The sequence below is a fragment of the Thrips palmi genome, unplaced genomic scaffold (assembly GCF_012932325.1).
Source record: "Thrips palmi isolate BJ-2018 unplaced genomic scaffold, TpBJ-2018v1 HiC_scaffold_3, whole genome shotgun sequence".
Taxonomy (NCBI): Eukaryota; Metazoa; Arthropoda; class Insecta; order Thysanoptera; family Thripidae; genus Thrips; species Thrips palmi.
In genome coordinates, this window is record NW_023144630.1 from 9,456,534 (window position 1) to 9,481,152 (window position 24,619).

A 24,619-nucleotide genomic window follows, 5' to 3' on the forward strand; every position below is an offset into this window, starting at 1 on the left:
AGTCCAGCCACTCCAGGGGGGAGGAGGCGGGGACAGCCAGGGCGGGACCCCGCGGAGGGTCCGCCTGGGGCGCTTCGGCTGAACGTCAAAGAAACCTCCGTCAAGACGGCCCGGGGGGGCGTAACAGCAGGGCCGGTGGGCGGCCGAGCCAGGCGGGACCCCGCGGAGGGTCCGCCAGGACTCGGCCACCACCAGAGGCGGAACCAGAGAGAAGACCGGAACGCAAGAAGACGCTACCCGCAAAACTACGCCTGGACCACGCTCAATACCTACCTATGGACCTCAGCTTGCATTAAGCTTCATTATCTGACTTGAATCAGTTTCATATTTAGTTCTAATTACTGATTTGTAAAAAAAAGTATTATTTTTGTTAAATAAACGTGGGATTTAGGGTCGTCCAGTAAAGGGGGAGGGGTGCTGTATCCTCATATCTACTATCGATACATCGATTCTCTACTGTCGATATGGCACCTCCCCCCCCCTCCTCGCTGGCCCACTCTAGACAGAATCTCGCCAGTTCCAAACCAGACACAATCGTGCTTAAGGGAGTATGGGGCGATTTGTAACAGGGGCGATTCGTAACAAATGCGTTTATTAATTTAAGTGGAGGGAGCAGAGGAAAATCTGAGTATGGCCCCTCTTTCGCTTCAAGTACAGGGTCCCTCAACAATCGAAGCGGATGTGATCGGTGCTCAGGTATAGTTTTGGAGGGCGTCTGAAATATAGGGTACACCGAAAACAGGCAAATCTTTTATTTTGAGTTCTAGGAAGTTTCTGTCTGAGGCTCCCCAGGTATGAATCACCATCGGAGTACCGTTGGGCCCTTGAAGCGTGACCCCTTTACTATGTAACCACATGGCAAAAGTTGCTTTTACTTTGTCCAGTGACAGTTAGGGACGGATTTCTTGCGTAACAGGCATTTGGGGTGATTCGTAACAGACCCGTATAAAAACAAGAATCTAAGTAGTTTTTGCAATTAAATGCTTGAATTATTTCTCGAATCATCTGCTGCCTAATTCAAATACATTTACACAGCTCAAAATGCGTTTTAAAGCGAGTTATTCTATTCTTTCCTCCAAAGTTGAAAAAAGTGAGGTTAGGGTTGACATAGCCGGTCAGTTAATGCTGAGGCGGTCAACGGCAGCTTGTAATGTAGATTTTAAGGCGTCTGCAGGACATCCGAAGAACAATTGCTGGAGGGGATGACATTCCCGACGGTGTTTCATTTAATGTGTAGGATGTTATGAAAGGCCCCAAGGCTGTTACAAATCACCCCATGCTGGGGCGATTCGTAACAGCATGCAAGGGTTTGGAAAGCGTCTTAGATTTCAAAGATTACGGACTCCAGGTTGATCCAATGGAGCTGCACAGTCTAGATGAAGGGCCAGACTGCTCAACTGGCACAAGTTTGACACCGATATACAGAATGTTCTTAATTTTGTATAGAGAATTCCAAAATCTGTTACAAATCGCCCCATACTCACTTACTTGTTCGTTGGCCCTACTCTCCAACACACGTAGCGACTACAGCACAGATTTTGTGTTGTCATCATCGCATTTTTTTGCAATAATCCCGATCTTTATTGCAGAAAGTTGCAATGATCATTGCAGAATTTTGTGCGATACAGAAGTCATTGCATCTCAGGAGCAATGATTCGTGGGAATCACATTTTGGATATCATCGCACGTTTTTGTGTTGAAAGTATCGCAACTTGGATAATCGGTCAGATGTCTCACCCATTGAATTTCAGTGTCGTTATTTCATTTACGGATACTATAAAGTAAAGCTAGCGTGTCTTAGAAATATCTATCTCCAAAATTGAACCACTATTAGATGAATTTAATTACAAAGTTGGGGGCACCACCTACTTTAAGTTTCTGAGTTATTGAGATTTACGTAAACTTTTAGTCGTTTCTCCTAAATTCTCACGACAAAGGATTAGCTACCCAGTTTTCAGATTCTGGCAATTATATCCATTTTATTCATAGGAAAAGATAGCTTTGGCAAATTTGAAAATATCAGTCAACAAGAGGCTCTAAAATCTACCGCAGGCCATTTTTATTTTTCTTCAAATTTGTTTTGGTCTTGTTGGTTTTTCAGGAAAACTAGATATTTAGAAAATGATATTTAAATAAGCGCCATACGACTTTTCGAGGGGTCCTATTCAAAAGATCTTATCTGGGCGCTCCTATTCAGAGAATCTTATCTGCAAAGCAAGCGAATTTCACCAAGTTTCATCATTTCAGGTAGCTGCAAATCAAAATAATTTGGGATTGTATAGTCACACAAACATGAAGATGAAAGATCGAAGGAATTAATAGTACGTGTAGAAACGTGTTTCGCTTACCCTCCTCCGTCCCATATGGTCAAACTTCGCGTGCGTTGCAGATAAGATTCTTTCACTAGGAGCGCCCAGAAAAGAACTTTCGAATAGGGGCCGTCGTTTCACCATCTGAACAACGTCCGCCGTGCCCTCCAGGGCCCTGGCCACGGCCGCCATGCCTCGCAGTGTGCTGCCGAACGCGGCGCGGCGCCACGCGTACAGGTACTGCGCCGTGGTGCACGACACGACGCCCACCGTGATGCGGATGCCCAGGCTGGCGTCCAGGTACGAGTCCTTGGTCAGGCAGTCGCCGACGGCCAGGGACGCCGTCACCGCCGAGATCATCACCGACACCTGCCGCAGGCAGGCAGGGGCCGTCTCAAATTATTGTACAATGACGAATGTGACGTCATATTCGTACGAGTGCATTTTGTCACGTTCGTTTGAATACCTATGATGTTACATTCGGTTGAATGTTGATCCACGTTCTATTCAAACGTTCTATTCACATCATATTCAAACGACCGTGACAAAATTCGCACTCCAACGAATGTGACGTCACATTCGTCGGCTACCAGTGGTCGCTTCTAAATTACTTATTTACTTTCATGTACCAATTTTTCTCATTTAAGCTGATAATAAAAGATGAGAATAAAAGAGTCTTGATCAATACCCAATTTTTGGCGAGGTATACTTTATCGCCCAAAGTTGTGTGAGGAAGGATTCTCGCCCAAATTTGGGGGAGGAAGCCGTCCTCACCGAAATGAGAGTGAGATGTATCACTATTTGATTTTCAGTGTATATTCAACCTCAGAAGCAACGCCCCAGTGTAGCCTTATATATTGAAGATCCCTCTTAAACAATGTATATCATATTTTACTGAGTAAATTGAAACGAAATAAAGTCAAGTAACATTGATAAGGAACAAATTGAATTGGATCTGAAACTTGTTCATTTGACACTTTAAATCGATAACTTTTTAGGTACTTTGGAACTTCGTTGGCCCATGTCGCCTCTAAAACGTTTCAGGGCACTTTCGTTTAAGTTCAAAATGCTGATTTTGCGAGATCTGCTGTAGCTTGGAAACGTAAAAACAAACAAATTCTGGCCTTCAGGCTACGAGTGTCCCGGATCCCCCCGCCCCGTGGTACCTTGGTGCCCTGCAGGGTGTTCCAGACGCGGCGGTACAGGCCGGCGCCCTTGGCGGGGCACATCTCTGTGCGGCGCCTCTCCAGGTAGTCGCTGAGCCTGACGGGGCGTGCCTCCCGGGGCATCCTGCCGACCGCAGGAGCCTTCTTGCCTCGGCGTCGGCGGCTGAGTGTGCACGCATCCGTGGTCCCGGCGATTTCGGTTTGTTGTCAAAACGTCCGCCCGCTGCGAACGCTGTGGCCTGTGACCTTCCCGGCGCGTGAGCGGCGTGTGCGAGACACACACGCCGACTGAATATTTGACGCGCCGTGGGCCGATGCCAAACGCTGCGTTCGTCGCGCCGTCCTTCTCGCACCACAACGGCACTCGAGTGTGAGAGAGACACAGCGGGGTGACTTAAGGCCCAATTACCCATTACTAGGACGGGGGCATCGCGTGGCCCCACAGGCCCTACAGCAGGCGAGGTCTGAACATAGCAGTTGTTAATGTCTCTCTTTCCCACTCCCGGGCGTTCTACACGTGTGCGAGAGAGACAACGGCCCACAGGCTAATGGGCCGATTAACCCGGGCAGCCTGACGGTGTAGGCGGCGCGGACCTAACAGCTGGCGGCACGCACAGCACAGCACAGCGGGCAAATAGGTGCGTGTGCTCTTCGAACAAACACAAAGAGATGCGTGGATTCTAAGGAGTACGTCACGAGGCGATTCTACAGACCCTCCCGGACCTCTCACCGAAGCTTGCGCCCAGCCAACCAGTGGTCAATAGGAGACCTCCCCCGTACATAAAAAGGAGTAAATAAGCAGAATGGTAATGGGCTCCATGCATGGTTAAGTGTAGCCGAAGGGCCAATAAACGTGTAACAACACAGATACACACGGCAACTCGTCAAACTGAAAAGGGGGAAGGGAGTGGGGGAATTTCCACGTCAAACCATCGCGGTCCAAAACGTGCTTGCCCAGTTCCAGCCTCCAAGTTTTTTCTATCGTGGCCCACCAGAAAAAAAAAACAATTTTTTTTTAAATTTCAGAACTTTGGCAATAAAAGCCAACTTTGTCAGAAAGACGAATCAAAATAAGTACACTCTAAATGTAGGGAGTCCAGAAACTGGGCGCCTTTGTCGCCCGCCCCACTTTTTAGGGTGCCAAATGTCGCCCAGTTTCTGGGCACCTTTGTCGCCCAGTCTAGGGGTGGACAATCCACGATTTTTCGATATCGCAAACGTAATAGCGCGCCAAAGTTACTTCATGGCATTACAAAACTCAACGCGATCTGGGGCAGGTCTGTAACTTAAAGCTTGACCCTCGCGCATCGACGTTGAAAATTCGAAAATTCGACTTTACGGGTTTTTCTAAAAACATCCATAGAAACTGAACCAGATGTCCAAATGATGTTGCAAGACGGAAATGGAAACGTCTGATCATGCTTTATCAGTTAAAGACCACCGGGACCCTCTCCGAGCAGTAGGGGACCGCTGGGAGAAAATACAAAATTACAATTTTTTTCGTTTTTTACAAAATGCAAAAATTGCCTTCAGGGTTTGATACGGCCATCCTAACGTCACCGTAGCCGAACCATACCCCGAATCATCTTCTCTAAGGGCCCCTTTCCCGTTTTAAGCGCACGGGGTACTCCGGGATCCGTTCACACGTTAGGATTTGGACGCCAAAAACACATGTTTACTAAAAATGCAAATTATCGGTACTCAGGGCACTGTAGGGCACTCGTCCCGTCCGTATGAACTGCAGTGACTCAGAATCGATTACTAGATGGTGTCTTTGCGTCGCAGGAACCCACCAGTATATAGACAATCGGACGAAGAGACGTTAGAACGCTATTTTACTGTAAATCTCGTTAATCTAGGTTTAAAACGTATTTGGCTCGTCTGGATTAACGACAGAAGGTCGCTGCACGTTTATACAGGTTATTCTTATCCATCGCATAGGTTGTAGGTGCCTGTGACGCAAAGACACCATCTAGTATCGATTTTGAGTCAATACAGTTCATACGGACGAGACGAGTGCCCTGAGTACCGATAATTTGCATTTTTAGTAAACATGTATTATGGCGTCCAAATCCTAACGTGTGAACGGATCCGGAGTACCCCGTGCGCTTAAAACGGGAAAGGGGCCCTTAGAGAAGATGATTCGGGGTATGGTTCGGGTACGGTGACGTCAGGATGGCCGTATCGAACCTGAAGGCAATTTTTGCATTTTGTAAAAAACGAAAAAAAATTTGTAATTTTGTAATTTTTTTCCATCGGTCCCCTACTGCTCGGAGAGGGTCCCGGTGGTCTTAAATGATAAAGCATGATCAGACGTTTCCATTTCCGTCTCGCAAACATCATTTGGACATCTGGTTCAGTTTCTATGGATGTTTTTAGAAAAAACCCGTAAAAGTCGAATTTTCGAATTTTCAACGTCGATGCGTGAGGGTCAAGCTTTAAGTTACAGACCTGCCCCAGATCGCGTTGAGTTTGTAATGCCATGAAGTAAACTTTGGCGCGCTATTACGTTTGCGATATCGAAAAATCGTGTTTCACGGCCCACCCTAATGACACACTAACTGGAGAATACATCTAGTGCATGAGGGATAGAGACTTGTCAGCTCCAGAAGCGTATGGCAGGTATGCACTTGTTGGTGCATGCTTGACAGGCATGCGCTAGCTAGAGCGCGCTTGCAGGCATGCTGCAGCGACAGCATTCAATGTACGCTTTTCGATTGTTAGAGAATTTCTCAGCACTCCTAGTCTATCGGATCCTGTCTTAGCATCATTTAATCAGTTAACATCTACGTCTTCTCTTCAGTTACCTACCCTCAGAGCTTACATTACATATTTCTCGCGCAGCACAAACAATTATGATCCTTCTCTTAGGATGCGTTTTGAGTCAACTGTGTCAGTTTCGATAAGGGAACGGCCCGAGAAAACAAGCAACAACTCTAACATTCATCAAAAGAATGACTTGGAACTCCGAGCAACCTCAAAGACATTCACGCTAATTTTGGTGTACACAATTCTGAAAGATATTCCCCAAGGACAATATGACACTCTTCTACGCCTTGGTAATGAAGGTCCCATGTTGAAGCAAAATTTGTAAAGCCAAGAAGACAGAAACGGGTCCACATTTGACAAGATATACGCATGCAGCGGCGCTTTCGGGTGATTTTTAGGCGTTAAATAGGAATTTTTCATACAAAAGGTAGATTTTTGCTTCCCACCGGTCCCTGCAGCGTTCCCCAGGGTGCCTCCAACTCTCAAATCGTTATTTGGGTCTCTAGAACACCCGTGCAAAGCGCCAGACCGGGGTCAGAAAGTGCAAGGTTCAACGCTTACACCCCTGACTAAGAGGTGAATCCGTAAGGAGGGGTAGTCTAACCCTAATCTAGTTTAATAGGTACAAGCTATTAATTGATTGGAAAGACAAAGGTTCCTGTGGCCAATAGACATTCTGTCAAATGATATTTCGGCCAAGATTCAAATTCCCAATTTTCTCATGGAAAATGATTAATGCAAGGGCCGAATTTTATGAGGAGGGGTAGTTGAGAGCCGTAACTGTTTAAAATAGATAGTACAACCACTTCCAAAGGAATCCGACCAGCCCGGCCCGGCGATACCCCGCGCGCCCAGACAGCTACCTCCAGCAGCTACCTGGGCGAGGGGTAGCGCCGGCCGGCCGCGGTGGTCGGATCTTTACAAAAGGTATAAAAGGTATTTGGGGGGGGGGATGAAAGATCCCCGAGACAGCTAACAAACAGCGACCAGCTGAGCTGCCACTGCTGTACTACCTAGCGATACCCCATGCCCACGGAACAAAATAGTCCCTCTGGAGGCTGAAAACTATTTCCAAGGCCGTTTTAGCTGCGTAATAGCCTTGTAATAGTAGTGTAATAGCTGTAATGATAGGTAATACCTGTGTTATTGCGTAATAGGTGCGTAATAGACGAAATGGTTGTAATTGCTGTAATTTCCGAAATTGCTGTAATTGCACTGTAATGGTACTGTAATAGCAGAAATATCGATGTAATACTGTAATTTGCGTATTAGGTGTAATTGTCTGTAATGATTCAAATGTAATAGTCGGTCGACCATTTTCATGAGTGATTTCCCCCTTGGCACGCGTGTCCCACGTTGCACTGTCAGAAAATTCCGAAAAAAAATGGAAAAATCATGGAGTTTTTCCGAAACTTCTGCATGGAGCTCTCCATAAATGCAAATTCTGAGCTTTCTCCGAAAAAATTCGGAATTTTGAACAAAAATGCACGCTCACTATCACAGAAACACGAAAAAAAGGGTTTGCAACCAGTTAAAATTTGAGGGAAAGGTGAACCCCTACTTCTTGAGCTCAGTTTTCATAATATTAAGGGAAAGCTACAGGATATAAGTCAAATGAGCTCGAATGAGATTGCCCCTTTTGACCATTTCAGACCAAAAACTGCTTCAGCGAAGTCCTCTTTAATATATCTGAGAAAAGACTTGCATTTTACCTCCTATCTGGACCCAAGGATGCTCCGAAGAACATCTGTATAAGCCCTGAGAAAATCTCTCCGAAAAAAAAAAAGGAAAATGAATGGAGTCTCCATGAACGTGATTATAGGGTTTTTCACCATAAATTTCGGAGCTAATTTCTAACAGTGTGCAAGTGTGACAAGCGCGAGACCCGGTTTGTCTCACTCTACGAGCGCCTGTGGCATTAAACCACAGGGAACCATAGGCAGTAAGTGTGGGACAAACGTGTCTCACACTTGTAGCCTAAGTGGTGGAACAAAAGTGGCTCACTCTTGAAAGCGTGGACCATCGCGGTTCGCGCTGCATAGTTTGAGACTGTCTTACACTTGAATAGGCAGTGTAATGTACATTGTGGACGTGAACTCACCGTCGACGAGGCGCATTCGTAACCTCGGTGAAAACTGCTGTGCGGTCTTGTCAAGGAAGTCATCCAAACCTACTGAACAAAATGACGATTAGCTTTGAAGAAAGAAGCTAGGAACCTCAAATTGGTGACCCTTGAAAGTAGTTCGACGACAAACCAGACTCACAGGCGTACTCAAAGTGCGTAGAATGGGGGTCCACTTGAGAGTGAGTCAAGGCTGCTTTCACAGGCTCAAATCTGAAACATTTTCAAAGAATAAAGGATCAAGTGTATCGCTAAAAAAAGGGCCTTGCAGCAGAAAAGTCATGCCTACACTCTACAAAAAATGTCCTGTCAACGCCGTTAATTTATTACCAATGTTTGCTGTTATGCAATTCACGGCGTTCACTGTGATCTCGGCAACAGTGTTCACTGTGATCTGGCCACAGTAAACGCCGTGAATTGGAGCCTGATTTGCAGTCCTTCGGTGTCCAGCGGCGTCAAACTCACAGTGTTTACTGGGGACCAGATCACAGTGAACACCGCGAACAAGATCACAGTGAATCCCGTGAGCAGATCACAGTAAACGCTGTGAATTGACCTACAGTGAAAACTGGTAATAAATTAACGGCATTTACAGGACATTTTGGTAGAGTGTTAAAATCGTTTTGACACAGAATTCACAGTATTTTTGTCAGAACGGTGGCAGGGATAGTATTAAGGGGAGGTTCTACTGAAAATCTTACTTTCTTCAAATTGAGTCCCATTATCAATATTCATTGTAAATTTAAAGTAGTTCATAGTAAATAGTTAGATTGAAGTTTGGAGAGCAATACCTAGCCCCAACCCAGTCGAAGAGGAATTTTCTGCTATTTCCAGTCGTAACTTGAAAAATTCTCCTCGCAAAGTATTTCAACGTAAACTGATGTTCTGGGCATTTTTCACTTCTTTGGTTCATAATTGAAAACCGTGGCATTAGTAAGATACTGGGACCATTACAAAACCATAAGCTGTGTTTTTAGACAGCATGTCAATAAAATTTCAAGAAAATGTTAAAATTTTTAATATTTGAGTGATTTTTTTCTGAAAAGCAACGACAAAATAATTTGTTGGGTCCCATGTCTTGGTGATGCCACGCTTTATTGCATAGAGCCAAGAAGTGAAAAATGTCCAGAACATCAGTTTACGTTTAAATGCTTTGCGTAGGAGAATTTTTAAGATATTGCTACAATAGGCTGAAAAAACCTCTTCGACTGGATTTGGCGGGAGGTATTGGGCTCTAAATTTATGTTTGACCATTAACTATGTATTACTATACATCTGCAACAAATTTTTACACTGGGTCTCAATTTGAAAAATGCAATATTTCAGTAGAACCTCCCCTTCAAGAGACACGACTTGTATGCTGATAGATCGGAGAATGATTATTCGCCAAGGGCGGATCCAGGACGGGTTCAGGGGGGCGATGCATTAGGTATGTCCTGGGCTCGCCACACACCAAAATTTAGCTTTCTATCTCAATCTGTTTGGTCATTTCAGACAAAAAACACTTCAAAACGGCAGAGAAAAGACAACTTTATAGGTACTTTCAACTTTTTGTCAAGTTTCATGCCGTTTTCTATGTTTTTGAGGGTGCTGATGACGAAATTAGAACCCATTCGGACCCCCGACCCAAAGTTAAGGCGGGACCCCGGTGACCGTTCACCCGCGACGGCTAAAGGAACTTAAAAAGTGTATTGACGGGAGTCTCCTTTTGCGAATACTCCTTGCCATTTTCGTTCTGGTAATGTAGCACTTTGCCGAGAGATGTCACCACAGTCAGGTACTTCCAAAAAATAAAAGGGTCCTAGTTCTGGGTGGAAATCCCTATACCTGCCGTGCATTCTGGCCAGTGACGGACAGCGCGGTGCGTTTTGGCAGTGTCGATGGCCAGACAGTGCGGCGACAGTGCGGCGCGGCCGGTGCAGCCCGGGCCACGCCGTGCGCTCAAACAGATGTCATTGTCCGTCTCTGTCTCACCCGCACAGTGCAAGCGAGACGGCCGAGGCGGGGCATGGAGGGGGAAGCAGCGGCCCACTGGCGAGGCGCGCGGCTCACCCTGGAGTCCGGCGCGCTCCAGTTTCCAAATTTAAAATTTGAATGTGACTTCTGAGTTGTGGCGGTTGGGTACTATCAAATTCCTTTTTCTTTTACGGTCATTTTGACACCAGTTGAACAACGATTTGTAATCGGGGATAAAATTTCTCTTACGACCTTCAAATCCTCGCATCAGACAGCGTGGGTGGAACGTGTCACCCCTTTCCACTCACGAGGCCCTTTTTGCCAAATTCTGGCCAGTGCGACGCGTGCAAGTCTGGGGAGCTCGTTCGTGGCCTGGCTGGATCCAAGTCCGAGGCGGCCGGCTCGCTCTCAGGTCCTCGTCTGCGGCTCCGGCTTAGCGCGGGGGGAGAGGGGGGGGGGGACGCGGCGCGAACAATGCCCGGCTGCAGGTCAGCTGTCAGTCATAAATGTGTCGCCCCGCCTCCACCGGCCTGCACGGAGGATCCGATACTTTCCGCCGCGCCACCTTCCACAGCCACAGCACCGCAAAACGACCGCCAAGTTCAAAACAAGGAAAATGCGGCAAAAACAGGGTCTCAGCAGATCAACTCGATCTCAAGAAGGGCTGGGCCTAGAAAAAAGTGGCTTACAGATTTCGAAAGGGGAGGCCAGGGCCTAGGTCAACATGTATATGGCGATTCTTGAAACAAACAGCAAGTGTCCGAAATGACTGGCTGAACATTGGTCAAAAATTGGACACCTTTCGACACCCGATTTTAAGGCTAAAATTTTGTGACACATGTTTCGCGCATACCTCTTGACCTAGATCCTGACTCCCCTTTCGAATTCTGTAACTGGTTTTTTTCTAGGACCAGTGGTTCTTTGGATCGAGTTGATCTAGTTTTGAGTTTTTGAAAGTTCAATAACTTTGTTCAAAATTGAGCCAGCTAAAAATTTTTTGTGGCGCGTGTCCTTATTATGTCCTGAACCTGTGTGCCAATTTTCATCCCGATCCGATCCCTTCAAGTTTCACCCCCGTCCCGCCTTAAGTCCCATTAGTGTACATTTTGATGACCAAATGCAATTTTTTGAGGGGATCACGCCCATTTCTACGGTCTGTCTAGCAAAGCAGCCTGCCGAAGGCAGGCTAGCGCTGCAGGCCAAGGTAAGCTGTATACGCCAGGCGTGGAGTGTCGAAACATCACCAATGAAATTTGATCCAATTAAACAAGGTAGGTTTACGCCAGACTGCGTCTTGTCGTAACAGGCTTCGCGATGTCTCGCGGCCTGTTCCACCAATCCGCGCCTGGCGTACCTACCTACCTTGGCCTGCGGCGCTAGCCTGCCTTCGGCAGGCATTAGCTTGTCCGTCGGCGGTTGCTTCTTACTTGTTGCATGGTGGGGGGCCCCCTTATTCTAGATAGAGTTCCTTCATCTACAGATAACACGATCTTGACCCTTGTAACTTTTTAACTCGTCGAAGCTGGGGGCTCCGCCCCCCGAGACCCCCTTTCTTCAAGACAGAATTGATCTGCCTCCAGGAAACTCGATTTTTCGCCGTTTTAAAGGTGTTTTCGCCTATAAAACAGAACCACGTGAGCTAGGATAGTGAGATTTCGCGTGTGCCGAGCCAAGAACACCTAACAAGCCCGCAAAATCTCAGCCAGATCGGCCGAGCCGTTCAGGAGGAGTAGTGTACACACACACACACAGACAGACAGACAGACAGACAGACAGAAAAGTTTTTCAACCCACTGGAGTAACAGGCTTCGCTATCGCTCAGCCAATGATTTAAATGAGGACAGATCACCAGGAAGGTTACCAAAGGAAGAATAACTCCAAAACCTGGTAAATACCGTAGAACGGGTAATATGAGACAAATTTCGAGGTTTATTTGTGAATTTCCCCCTTCCAATTTCAATTTGAGGTACTGACAAGGAACCTATTCAGGGGGTACAGTCAGATTACGACCAAACTTTTTTTTTTCGTAAGAATAACAATAAGATTAAGAATGCACCCGAAAGTTGGTGCCAAGATATATATCTACACCCTTTACCAATTTTTAAAACGTAAAAAAGGGGTAAAATAAGCTTTTTTCATTGTATGGGTCATTTTCGGACATCGAACCGGAAAATTTGAAGTCGACTTTTTTGTCATTTCCTTCATTGTTTGGTCCCCTTGAGACGAAAATGAGAGAAAATTTCGGTCTGTTTCATATATTATCATATTTTGCACAAATTTGGTGCGACTGCCCAATTACGACTGAAAATCTCGTTGCATGTAAAATCATGGGCCATTTTACCCCTTTTTTCGGTTTAAAAAAGTCAGGAGGGGTGTGGATATGTATCTTGGCACCAACTTTGGGGTGCATTCTTAATCTTAATGTTTATTCTTACGAAAAAAAAAGTTTGATCGAAATCTGAGTGTACCCCCTGAATAGGTTCCCTTGTGAGGTGTTCATCACTTGTTCATTGACCCTTTGGCTACACTCCCACCAAATTTCAGATTTTTAGGTGCAGTAGGGACCTTTCAATAACCCTCCGAATGCCGTCCCATCCCGCGTGGAAGGATCTGTAGTTGAGACCACAGTGGAAAATATAGATTTTTTGTAAAAGTAAACTTTACTTTAAAATAACTTTTTTTATACTTAGAATGCTTTTAATGTATTCTATTATTGCAGTGGAAGTGTAAAAACTGCAGTTGAAGTGTAAAAAACTAAAGTTAAACTGCAAAAAAACTACCAGTTATTTCGGACAACTATAGTTTTAGACCCCAGTTTGTCCCAGTTGACTATATAGTTCAAAGTACAGTTTTACTGTAGTTTATTTACACAGGTAGACTTGCTTTAAAAAAGAAAAGAGACTGCAGTTTGAATTTTGCGGTCAAAATTTAAGAAAAATAATTTTGGAGCCCTGTTTTGAGGGGACTCTTCCTCCCTCCCACCCCATGGGTAACAGAAGTTGTGTTGATTGTGTTTCTTGGGTGAATGTTGCCGGGAGTTGAACCTCGGACCCATCAGTTGCGAAGCAGAGGCCTTGACCACTGCTCCACTTTTTTTTTTTTTTTTTTTTTTTTTTGAAAACATCACATCAACTTCCATGTGGGAAAGGGCTTGGCCACTCGACCACATGGAAAGGCCTCAGATGCGCCCGTCAGGCCGCGCTGGCCGAGCCGAGTTGGTAGGGATGACTCCGCGACAACTAACCAGAGGCAAAACGGGGACAGCTAACCAGAGTTGACTGTAGTTTTCAAGAAAAAAAAATCACAGTTTTTGAACATTTTTTAAAATTTATTTATTTACCTTTTCTTTTAAAACTGTTGCAGATGAAAAGCCCACTCCAGTCAATTCTATGACACTACTAGGGATAAGTCTGGCTTATTTTTTTTCCCACAGATCTGAGCAAGTATGCGAACAAAGCCCTACGAGAACCAAAATTTTAAACGTTTCTACTAAATTTCCAAAAAAGTGTCCAAAATCACTTCACTTTATGTCAAAATGAAGCTTACTCAATTATCTAAAAGGGTTTTAATACAGAAATAAATAAACCTTAACCCTTAACACCAAATTACAAAGTGCTTTTAATATGTATGAGCCCCTTATGTCTGTCCGTTTGTGATGACCTAATCTAGGGCCTACACTACGTTCTTGTTCGCTTAAAATCATGCGTGGGTGGTTTCCATCGAAACGTACATCTCGGAAACGTAACCTAGTAGCAAGCTTTCTGCCGAATCCATAAATTGACTTACGTGCTACTGTGTATTGAAAACGAAAGCCAAGGATAAAACATGGACGTTAGTATGAAAACGGGTTCACGGGTAGAAGTTTGTCTTGAATCCGCACTAGTAGATAGGATTATTCTCTAAGAGGCCTTTAATGTTTCAGTCTTGGCCTACGGCACGAGATAACATCGGGTCTCAGCCGAGTACGTGATGCCAAAACCTAAGTTCAGATTCATTCGTCCAACGTTCTGCAAGGCACACGGCCTTCCATCGATAAACTTCAGTTCAACGAAGTGAGTGCCACTCAGGCACCAGGCGCCATGGCTATTCTTCCGAACTTGTACACAAGTCGCTTAGGATGAGGTTCGAATGCCTCGTTCTTGTAGGTCCTAAACAAGCGAATAAAAAACAACAGGTTAAAGACAAAGAACAAATAAAAACCCAAATTGAGGTAGCGTTGTAACTCTAATTCGTTTTGGGCCACTCGAGAGGTTGCTGATGCTAAGCATGACCAAATGTTAGTGACTTTTAGCTCAAGTGTCAACAAAATGGTCCTTTCTCGTTTTCAGAATCCCTATCAGCTGAATTGTAAACATGTTGGTCCAGTTGGTCCTTTGGTCCAGTCCTGGATGAAACAAGGCGCGAGCTATTGCCGAGGCCGAAGGTCTTAAACTGCAGGAAGAAGTGTGAATAGTACAACAAAAGTACAACAAAAACTATACCCCAAAAGTACAACGGCGATTGTAGAAAGTACAACGAGAATTTGTACAAACCACAACGAGGCCTGGGCTGCACAGCACTTGGCATGCTGGTCCCATTGTACTTTGTACAATAAAAGTTGTTCTTTGAAAGTACAATAAATTCCCAATAAAAAAATTGCCAGAAATTTGTGTACTTTTGTTGTGGTTCTTTTGTTGTGGTTTTTTCTTGCAGTGTAGGGGACCAAGCACCTTGCCAATGCATGTGTGGCCTATGCCGCCACCTTATTTGCCATGCAATGCAACCACAAAGGTGTATGGACGTATCTATCTTGTACTGCATTATAGTGACCAAAAGTTTGTCAAAACTTAAGCGTCCAAGGCGCCTTGAAATAAGCCTACTTTAGGTGTCTCCTAGCGAGGCACCATAGCGCTACAAAAACTGAGGTAAGAGCAGCATTGACTACACTCAAAGCCATGCAACGTAAGCAGCATGTACTGTATACATGGCGAGTACAGCGCATTGGCTTTAGCATACCATATTAAGAGGATACTCTGCATACAATGTATGTTAACCTACTCATGGTGCGGGTCATCTTCTCATAATTCATGGCCTGATTGCCCTTGTGCTGGCCCCACATCTCAGCCACCCGATGCCCGTGCACGAAACAGAAAACCCCGTTTTCCTTGTCCTCCCAGCGGATGACCGCTGGGCTGTACTGCGCATCATTCAGTAGACGCAACAGAAACTGCCACAAGCGTCCTGCTGGAGCCGCCTGCCGTGCGCGGCCGTTGGGGCGGCGCCCTGAGTTGGGATTGGTGGAGCGCTTCTGACGACCGCCGCGCCGTCGTGGTGGTGCTTCTGAAGAACATGTTGAGTCCTCCGAGATGGTCCGGGTCCTCAGGGTACCGCGGGCCTCTGCGGGCGCCGCCGCTTCTGTGTGGGCAGTGTATGCGTTAGTTCCGTTGCCAAGGGACAGCTTGCAGTAGGCATATCACGGTCTTGGATTAAATTTACTTTCTAGATGCTACAATACTTAGTATTTTTAGCCTATATAAGGTGTCATACGAGGAATCATTTCGTAAATAAATTACGAGGTATTTTCTTTGTAAGCTTATGTATTCTCCAAATATTTTGTTAAAACGAGCTACTTTTCTTTGTAAGGCCTAAAACAGTTTATAAGGTTTTCAGAGTGTACTGCGAATGAAGTTTGACTGGTGATTTTAATCGGAAGTAAAACGGTGCTGTTACTTTGCACGAAAAACTTTTTGCTCTCCTGAGAACTGCTACTTTGTTTCTAAAATAACGAACTTAAAAGGAAATAAAAGAAGTTGGTTTCAACTGAAAATAGTATGCACACCACAAACCTAACTCTCTACTAAGTACACACTTACAAAATGCATGCTTGCAAGTACACTCTTACAAACGCATGCGTGGCCAAGTACACACTTACAAATACATGCTTGTCAAGTACACACTCTCAAACGCATGCTTGGCGCATGCTAAGAATAGGCGTTTGTAAGTATGTGCTTGACAAGCATGCATTTGTAAGTGTGTACTTGGCCAAGCATGCGTTTGTAAGTGTGTACTTGCAAGCATGCATTTGTAAGTGTGTGAGACACTGAAAAAACAATGTCCTGTCAATGCCGTTAATTTATTACCAGTTTTCACTGTAGGTCAGTTCACAGCGTTTACTGTGATCTGCTCACGCGATTCACTGTGATCTTGTTCGCGGTGTTCACTGTGGTCTGGTCCACAGTAAAAACTGTGAGTTTGACGCCGCTGAGCACCGAAGTACTGCAAATCAGGCTCCAATTCACGGCGTTTACTGTGGCCAGTTCACAGTGAACACTGTGACCGAGATCACAGTGAACGCCGTGAACTAGTTCACAGCAAACGCCGTGAATTGCATAACAGCAAACATTGGTAATAAATTAACGGCATTGACAGGACATTTCTTGTACAGTGGAGTTTGGTTTGCAGTGCACATACACAGTCTATTCGAATGCATGAGGGGGCATTGGGCTTCTCGAGCAATGCGAAAGTAATACGGTACAAGTAGGCCAACAAAAACGGGTTTAAACGCATTGTACTCGAACTCAGCGTTTGTATTGTCAGTGAGTGAAGGGCTAAAAAAAGTTACTGGATTTCTCACGACAGCAGAATATACGGTCAATTACCTAGCGGTAGGAGACGGCCTGTTGCAGCCGTGCTGTTTGTGATTGATGCAGAAGTCATGTTTCCGGAATCCCATGACTGCAACAAAACATACGCCTCGCGTCAACGCACAGCCCTTGTTTTCCAGGGTTTACGAAAAGTTGGAGCAAAGCACAATAAAATTCCTTAGAAACACAGGGCGAATCCAGATCAACTTGAACGGGGTTTGACCCCGACCCCCTCAGAACTTGCTCCAAACAGTCTTAAATCATTGGTCTATACCTAAATTCACCCCCCAAAAAATTTGGTTGAAAAATATTAACATTTGGCTGAGCTGTGGCACTTTTTGTTTTTTGGTCAATTTTAGTGAAATTAGTACAATGAAAATTTGAAAGAACAATTTTTTCTCGAAATGGGGACTTTTGAGGCCTGATTTGTTTGATATGAGTTGTCTTATGATAGACCAATGCAATTCCGGTCATAGACGCCACCTCACTCAATTTGCACTGAAAGCTTAAGAATTTCTAGTAATTTTACCTAAAAATCGAAATATAAAACCTTGCCCTACCTTTCAAAATTCATTTCTATGCCCAACAACGATTAAACAAGCGTGGGAAGTATTAAAAAACAACCCTCTCATTCCAGGACCACGACATCACGTTGATACTAACGTGACACAATGGCACGTTCGTTTGAGCATTGTGTCACACACACTTAAATGTGAACAAGCTAATTTTTGGCCGATTCACATCCAAACAATGAACACAATGCTCAAACGAACGTCAGTCTCTCACCATTTAGTGCGAACCACGATATCTCACGCTTACAAGTGTGAGGCACGCGTCAAGGGGGAAATCACTTGTGTAATGGTGGTCGAAGGGGTCTGTAATAGCCCTGTAATGGCCCTGTAAGGTAATACCGATGTAATGGCTGTAATATTGGTGTAATGCCTGTAATGGTCCTGTAATGCCTGTAATAGGTGTGTATAGGTGTAATATGTGGGAAGAAAAATACAGAAAAGACTAAAAAATTCGCGAAAGTCAGCGAAAAAGTCATTTGGCTGCAATAAAAGTAATACCCAACGTCCGGATCGACCCGAAAGCAAGCCGAAAGTGCATGTGGGGGTGGGGGAGGAGGCGGGACTCTAGTGGGGGCAGGCGAGATAGTCAGGGCTGTAAGCGACAGATTTGGAACCAACCTTGCACTTTCTGACCCGGTCTGGCGCTTTGCACGGTGTTCTAGAGACCCAAAATAACGATTTTAGAGTTGGAGGCACTCTGGGAAACGCTGCAGGAACCGCTGGGAAGCGAAAATCTACTTTTTGTAGGAAATATTCGTATGATTCGCCTACAATTTCCCGAAATGGCCGCTGCATGCGTATATCTCGTCATATGTGGACCCTTTTCTGTCTTTTTGGCTTGACAAATTCTGCTTCATCAATCGACTTCAGTAACCAAGACGTAGAAGAGTGTCATTATGTCATTGAGGAAATATCTTTGACTAATGGATCACCAAATTAGCTACAATGTCTTTGAGGTGCCTGAAAGTTCGAAGTCATTTCTCTTGATGTGGTGGGTTGGGTGAGCTTGTTTTTCTGGGGCCGAACACTTATCGAAACTGACACAGTTGGCACGAAGCGCACCCTTAGAGAAGTATTATAATGTTTTTGCTGCGCGAGGATATTGTTATCACCTTTCTGGTGTGGTAAGGGTGAACTCTTCAATTTTACTTTGATGAAAGACGCCCATGTCTGTTGCCACTTTTTTATGAAATCATTTGACCAAGTTTGGTAACGGCAACTCTTTGGTTCAGAAACTATACAAGTGCGTACTGTCGCAAGGTGGAGAGAAAAACAGTAAAAATCTTTTATCCTTCTGAAGGATGGCACACGGCTTTGCACACGGCCAATCCAAGTGTGAGACTATAGGTGGAGACATTTTTCTCACGCTACATGTGTGAGCCACGTTTGTCTCACGCTGGAAAGTGTGAGACATCGATGTCTTACACTTGCAAGTGTGAGACACGGTTTGTCCTACACTTGCAGGCGCTGGACCCGTGGCATTGAACCACAAATCTAGCATAGGCAGCAAGTGTGGGACAAGTTGTGTCCCACACTTGGAAGTGTCCGACTTCGTTGTCCAACACTTGCAGGCGTGAGACAAACGTTGCTCACACTTGCAAGCGTGAGACGAACGTGGCTCACACTTGTAAGCGTGAGACAAAATGTCCCACACCTACAAGTGTGAGACTGTCTCACACTTGGATTGGCAGTGCCAAATTGACGAGGCCGGGAAATAATGCAGTTTTCGTTGGCCCGCCTTCTATTTTAAAATAAGGGGGAGGGCCTATGCATTTGCCTTTGTGTCTGTGTGTTGTTGTTGTTGGCGTCGTGTACAAGGAAGGAGTTGAGCTAGAGTAAACCGATTTGGAGGGTAATCAGAGTACCGTCCAAACACATAATCCGGTGGTGCAAATCCAGTCCGGGTCGCACAAGGGCTGCTGCAGGTTCATCATGGTTTACATGAGCGGGAGGGGGATTTCCGCCCTTATTGGTGCTAGCAAGTCACATAGGGGTATTTTTGGAATCGGGGCGACGAGACAAGATGAATGGACCTGGTCCCGACCCCATCGGCCGCTTTTACAAGTTGGCCAGATCAGGATCTTCAAAAAAGGGGGACGACCGACTAAAAAAAATTATTGCAGATTTCGATTGGTCTCAGCAAGACCTTTTCAACGAGGGGTCGGAAAGGGGGTCCAGGAGCCCGACTTCGTCTATAAGTCACATCAGGATCTTGAAAAAAGGGGGTCGACCGACTGAAAATTTTTACTAAGTTTTGGATAGGTCTTGGCAAGACCTCTTCAACGAGGGTCGGAAAGGGGGTCCAGGAGCCCGCCTTCATGAGTTATGGGAAAAAGTGCGACGGACTCGTTTTGCGCTCCTGCTGTGCCTCTATTGCAAGGAGTTGCAGTAGCATGGCAAATATGGGTATTTCGGAATGAGGGCTAAGAGACAAATGAAATGGGCATATTCTAAGGACAGTTGGAGTAAGGACTATTGCATATTGTGAATAGAAGGGCGGGCCTAAGTCACGATGGTACATCGATAACTTTGCTTTACCCGCTCACGGTGTGTGTGTGATGTGAGTGGGCGAAGGCCCGGGCCTTCGACTGGCCAAGTGGGTCTGATGCGAGGGCCGAAGGCCCGAGAAAAGGCCGCCTGCAGCCCAAGCTGGGCTGGCCCCTGTCGAACCGAGTTGCCGGCGCAGCGAAGCGGAGCTGGCAACTCGGTTCGACGGAAGGGCGGGCTTGTTTATTTTGCTGACAGCTTGTAAGTACAGTTGTTTTTTTTTTTTTTCATTCCGTAGCAGACAAAACCCATTCGACCATGGGTTCTGATCCATTTCCATTTAATCCTGGATGGGTTAGGACCCATTGAGACCCAGCTCTTTGGGTTCGCTTAAGAAACGCCTGCTAGGCTTGGCAAAAGTGTGATGCAAGGTAGGCAAATCCGCTACCCACCGACCAATTAGGGGTAACTTGTAAACTACTGCAAGACCACCACCATTGTGTTAAGCGCCGAAAGTTACGTTTCTGACGACCATCACGGTTGACAAACCTTCTTTGAAAAAGAAATAATGACAAGCCTTGTCCGAGTTTGGACACTTTGTAATGGTTAGACCCGTTATGGGTGCAATCCATACAATGAGTACTTTTCAGACACCCATTACATGGGTTACGGGTTGCACCCGTAAGAATGGGTTGGACTAAATTAAATGGGTGCATGAAAAGTGCCCATGTAAATGGATTTCGGAAATGGGTTTGTTTTTGCCAACCGTTCGACAGAATGTGCAAATGGTAAAATGTTTGCTTGGTACACCGGTGTGTGTGCCGTTACAAGGACACTTCCATAGTTGACGAAGACAAGTACGGATCTCTGGGAGCGCGTAGGTTCCAAGCGTTTTTTTTTTCAAGAGCGCGATGCAAGTATCTATGCTTTCCAAGCGCTTTCCCATAGAATGTGTATCTCTTCAAAACGACATGCGTACATTGTATGCTCTAGCTGGAGCATGCCTGCAAGCACGCACGAGCAAGTGCATACCTGCCATGTACACTAGGGTGGGCCGTGAAACACGATTTTTCGATATCGCAAACGTAATAGCGCGCCAAAGTTACTTCATGGCATTACAAAACTCAACGCGATCTGGGGCAGGTCTGTAACTTAAAGCTTGACCCTCGCGCATCGACGTTGAAAATTCGAAAATTCGACTTTACGGGTTTTTCTAAAAACATCCATAGAAACTGAACCAGATGTCCAAATGATGTTGCAAGACGGAAATGGAAACGTCTGATCATGCTTTATCAGTTAAAGACCACCGGGACCCTCTCCGAGCAGTAGGGGACCGCTGGGAGAAAATACAAAATTACAATTTTTTTCGTTTTTTACAAAATGCAAAAATTGCCTTCAGGGTTTGATACGGCCATCCTAACGTCACCGTAGCCGAACCATACCCCGAATCATCTTCTCTAAGGGCCCCTTTCCCGTTTTAAGCGCACGGGGTACTCCGGGATCCGTTCACACGTTAGGATTTGGACGCCAAAAACACATGTTTACTAAAAATGCAAATTATCGGTACTCAGGGCACTGTAGGGCACTCGTCCCGTCCGTATGAACTGCAGTGACTCAGAATCGATTACTAGATGGTGTCTTTGCGTCGCAGGAACCCACCAGTATATAGACAATCGGACGAAGAGACGTTAGAACGCTATTTTACTGTAAATCTCGTTAATCTAGGTTTAAAACGTATTTGGCTCGTCTGGATTAACGACAGAAGGTCGCTGCACGTTTATACAGGTTATTCTTATCCATCGCATAGGTTGTAGGTGCCTGTGACGCAAAGACACCATCTAGTATCGATTTTGAGTCAATACAGTTCATACGGACGAGACGAGTGCCCTGAGTACCGATAATTTGCATTTTTAGTAAACATGTATTATGGCGTCCAAATCCTAACGTGTGAACGGATCCGGAGTACCCCGTGCGCTTAAAACGGGAAAGGGGCCCTTAGAGAAGATGATTCGGGGTATGGTTCGGGTACGGTGACGTCAGGATGGCCGTATCGAACCTGAAGGCAATTTTTGCATTTTGTAAAAAACGAAAAAAAATTTGTAATTTTGTAATTTTTTTCCATCGGTCCCCTACTGCTCGGAGAGGGTCCCGGTGGTCTTAAATGATAAAGCATGATCAGACGTTTCCATTTCCGTCTCGCAAACATCATTTGGACATCTGGTTCAGTTTCTATGGATGTTTTTAGAAAAAACCCGTAAAAGTCGAATTTTCGAATTTTCAACGTCGATGCGTGAGGGTCAAGCTTTAAGTTACAGACCTGCCCCAGATCGCGTTGAGTTTGTAATGCCATGAAGTAAACTTTGGCGCGCTATTACGTTTGCGATATCGAAAAATCGTGTTTCACGGCCCACCCTAATGACACACTAACTGGAGAATACATCTAGTGCATGAGGGATAGAGACTTGTCAGCTCCAGAAGCGTATGGCAGGTATGCACTTGTTGGTGCATGCTTGACAGGCATGCGCTAGCTAGAGCGCGCTTGCAGGCATGCTGCAGCGACAGCATTCAATGTACGCTTTTCGATTGTTAGAGAATTTCTCAGCACTCCTAGTCTATCGGATCCTGTCTTAGCATCATTTAATCAGTTAACATCTACGTCTTCTCTTCAGTTACCTACCCTCAGAGCTTACATTACATATTTCTCGCGCAGCACAAACAATTATGATCCTTCTCTTAGGATGCGTTTTGAGTCAACTGTGTCAGTTTCGATAAGGGAACGGCCCGAGAAAACAAGCAACAACTCTAACATTCATCAAAAGAATGACTTGGAACTCCGAGCAACCTCAAAGACATTCACGCTAATTTTGGTGTACACAATTCTGAAAGATATTCCCCAAGGACAATATGACACTCTTCTACGCCTTGGTAATGAAGGTCCCATGTTGAAGCAAAATTTGTAAAGCCAAGAAGACAGAAACGGGTCCACATTTGACAAGATATACGCATGCAGCGGCGCTTTCGGGTGATTTTTAGGCGTTAAATAGGAATTTTTCATACAAAAGGTAGATTTTTGCTTCCCACCGGTCCCTGCAGCGTTCCCCAGGGTGCCTCCAACTCTCAAATCGTTATTTGGGTCTCTAGAACACCCGTGCAAAGCGCCAGACCGGGGTCAGAAAGTGCAAGGTTCAACGCTTACACCCCTGACTAAGAGGTGAATCCGTAAGGAGGGGTAGTCTAACCCTAATCTAGTTTAATAGGTACAAGCTATTAATTGATTGGAAAGACAAAGGTTCCTGTGGCCAATAGACATTCTGTCAAATGATATTTCGGCCAAGATTCAAATTCCCAATTTTCTCATGGAAAATGATTAATGCAAGGGCCGAATTTTATGAGGAGGGGTAGTTGAGAGCCGTAACTGTTTAAAATAGATAGTACAACCACTTCCAAAGGAATCCGACCAGCCCGGCCCGGCGATACCCCGCGCGCCCAGACAGCTACCTCCAGCAGCTACCTGGGCGAGGGGTAGCGCCGGCCGGCCGCGGTGGTCGGATCTTTACAAAAGGTATAAAAGGTATTTGGGGGGGGGGATGAAAGATCCCCGAGACAGCTAACAAACAGCGACCAGCTGAGCTGCCACTGCTGTACTACCTAGCGATACCCCATGCCCACGGAACAAAATAGTCCCTCTGGAGGCTGAAAACTATTTCCAAGGCCGTTTTAGCTGCGTAATAGCCTTGTAATAGTAGTGTAATAGCTGTAATGATAGGTAATACCTGTGTTATTGCGTAATAGGTGCGTAATAGACGAAATGGTTGTAATTGCTGTAATTTCCGAAATTGCTGTAATTGCACTGTAATGGTACTGTAATAGCAGAAATATCGATGTAATACTGTAATTTGCGTATTAGGTGTAATTGTCTGTAATGATTCAAATGTAATAGTCGGTCGACCATTTTCATGAGTGATTTCCCCCTTGGCACGCGTGTCCCACGTTGCACTGTCAGAAAATTCCGAAAAAAAATGGAAAAATCATGGAGTTTTTCCGAAACTTCTGCATGGAGCTCTCCATAAATGCAAATTCTGAGCTTTCTCCGAAAAAATTCGGAATTTTGAACAAAAATGCACGCTCACTATCACAGAAACACGAAAAAAAGGGTTTGCAACCAGTTAAAATTTGAGGGAAAGGTGAACCCCTACTTCTTGAGCTCAGTTTTCATAATATTAAGGGAAAGCTACAGGATATAAGTCAAATGAGCTCGAATGAGATTGCCCCTTTTGACCATTTCAGACCAAAAACTGCTTCAGCGAAGTCCTCTTTAATATATCTGAGAAAAGACTTGCATTTTACCTCCTATCTGGACCCAAGGATGCTCCGAAGAACATCTGTATAAGCCCTGAGAAAATCTCTCCGAAAAAAAAAAAGGAAAATGAATGGAGTCTCCATGAACGTGATTATAGGGTTTTTCACCATAAATTTCGGAGCTAATTTCTAACAGTGTGCAAGTGTGACAAGCGCGAGACCCGGTTTGTCTCACTCTACGAGCGCCTGTGGCATTAAACCACAGGGAACCATAGGCAGTAAGTGTGGGACAAACGTGTCTCACACTTGTAGCCTA

General features: G+C 45.3%; 2 protein-coding genes across 2 annotated transcripts; both read right to left on the reverse strand.

Moving 5' to 3' along the window:
* Positions 1-1,433: 1,433 nt before the first annotated feature.
* Positions 1,434-4,519, reverse strand: LOC117648130. The gene is made up of 3 exons (XM_034390379.1): positions 3,476-4,519; positions 2,349-2,678; positions 1,434-2,251 (listed from the first exon to the last, which is right to left on the reverse strand). Exons 1-3 carry the CDS (start codon positions 3,596-3,598, stop codon positions 2,204-2,206), a joined length of 501 nt encoding a protein of 166 aa, XP_034246270.1. The 5' UTR covers positions 3,599-4,519; the 3' UTR covers positions 1,434-2,203.
* A 10,102-nt stretch (positions 4,520-14,621) lies between these two features.
* Positions 14,622-17,061, reverse strand: LOC117647831 (ETS-related transcription factor Elf-1-like). The gene is made up of 3 exons (XM_034389803.1): positions 16,961-17,061; positions 15,343-15,716; positions 14,622-14,753 (listed from the first exon to the last, which is right to left on the reverse strand). Exons 1-3 carry the CDS (start codon positions 17,016-17,018, stop codon positions 14,622-14,624), a joined length of 564 nt encoding a protein of 187 aa, XP_034245694.1. The 5' UTR covers positions 17,019-17,061.
* Between the last annotated feature and the right edge of the window lie 7,558 nt (positions 17,062-24,619).

Coding starts and splice junctions, on each gene's coding strand:
- LOC117648130 (XM_034390379.1), bottom strand. CDS start 3,598: ATGCCCCGGGAGGCACGCCCCGTCAGGCTCAGCGACTACCTGGAGAGG. Junction 2,679..3,475: donor ACACCCTGCAGGGCACCAAG/GTACCACGGGGC, acceptor TGCCTGCGGCAG/GTGTCGGTGATGATCTCGGC. Junction 2,252..2,348: donor ACCATATGGGACGGAGGAGG/GTAAGCGAAACA, acceptor TTTGATTTGCAG/CTACCTGAAATGATGAAACT.
- LOC117647831 (XM_034389803.1), bottom strand. CDS start 17,018: ATGACTTCTGCATCAATCACAAACAGCACGGCTGCAACAGGCCGTCTC. Junction 15,717..16,960: donor AGGCCGTCTCCTACCGCTAG/GTAATTGACCGT, acceptor CTGCCCACACAG/AAGCGGCGGCGCCCGCAGAG. Junction 14,754..15,342: donor TGAGTAGGTTAACATACATT/GTATGCAGAGTA, acceptor TTCTTCCTGCAG/TTTAAGACCTTCGGCCTCGG.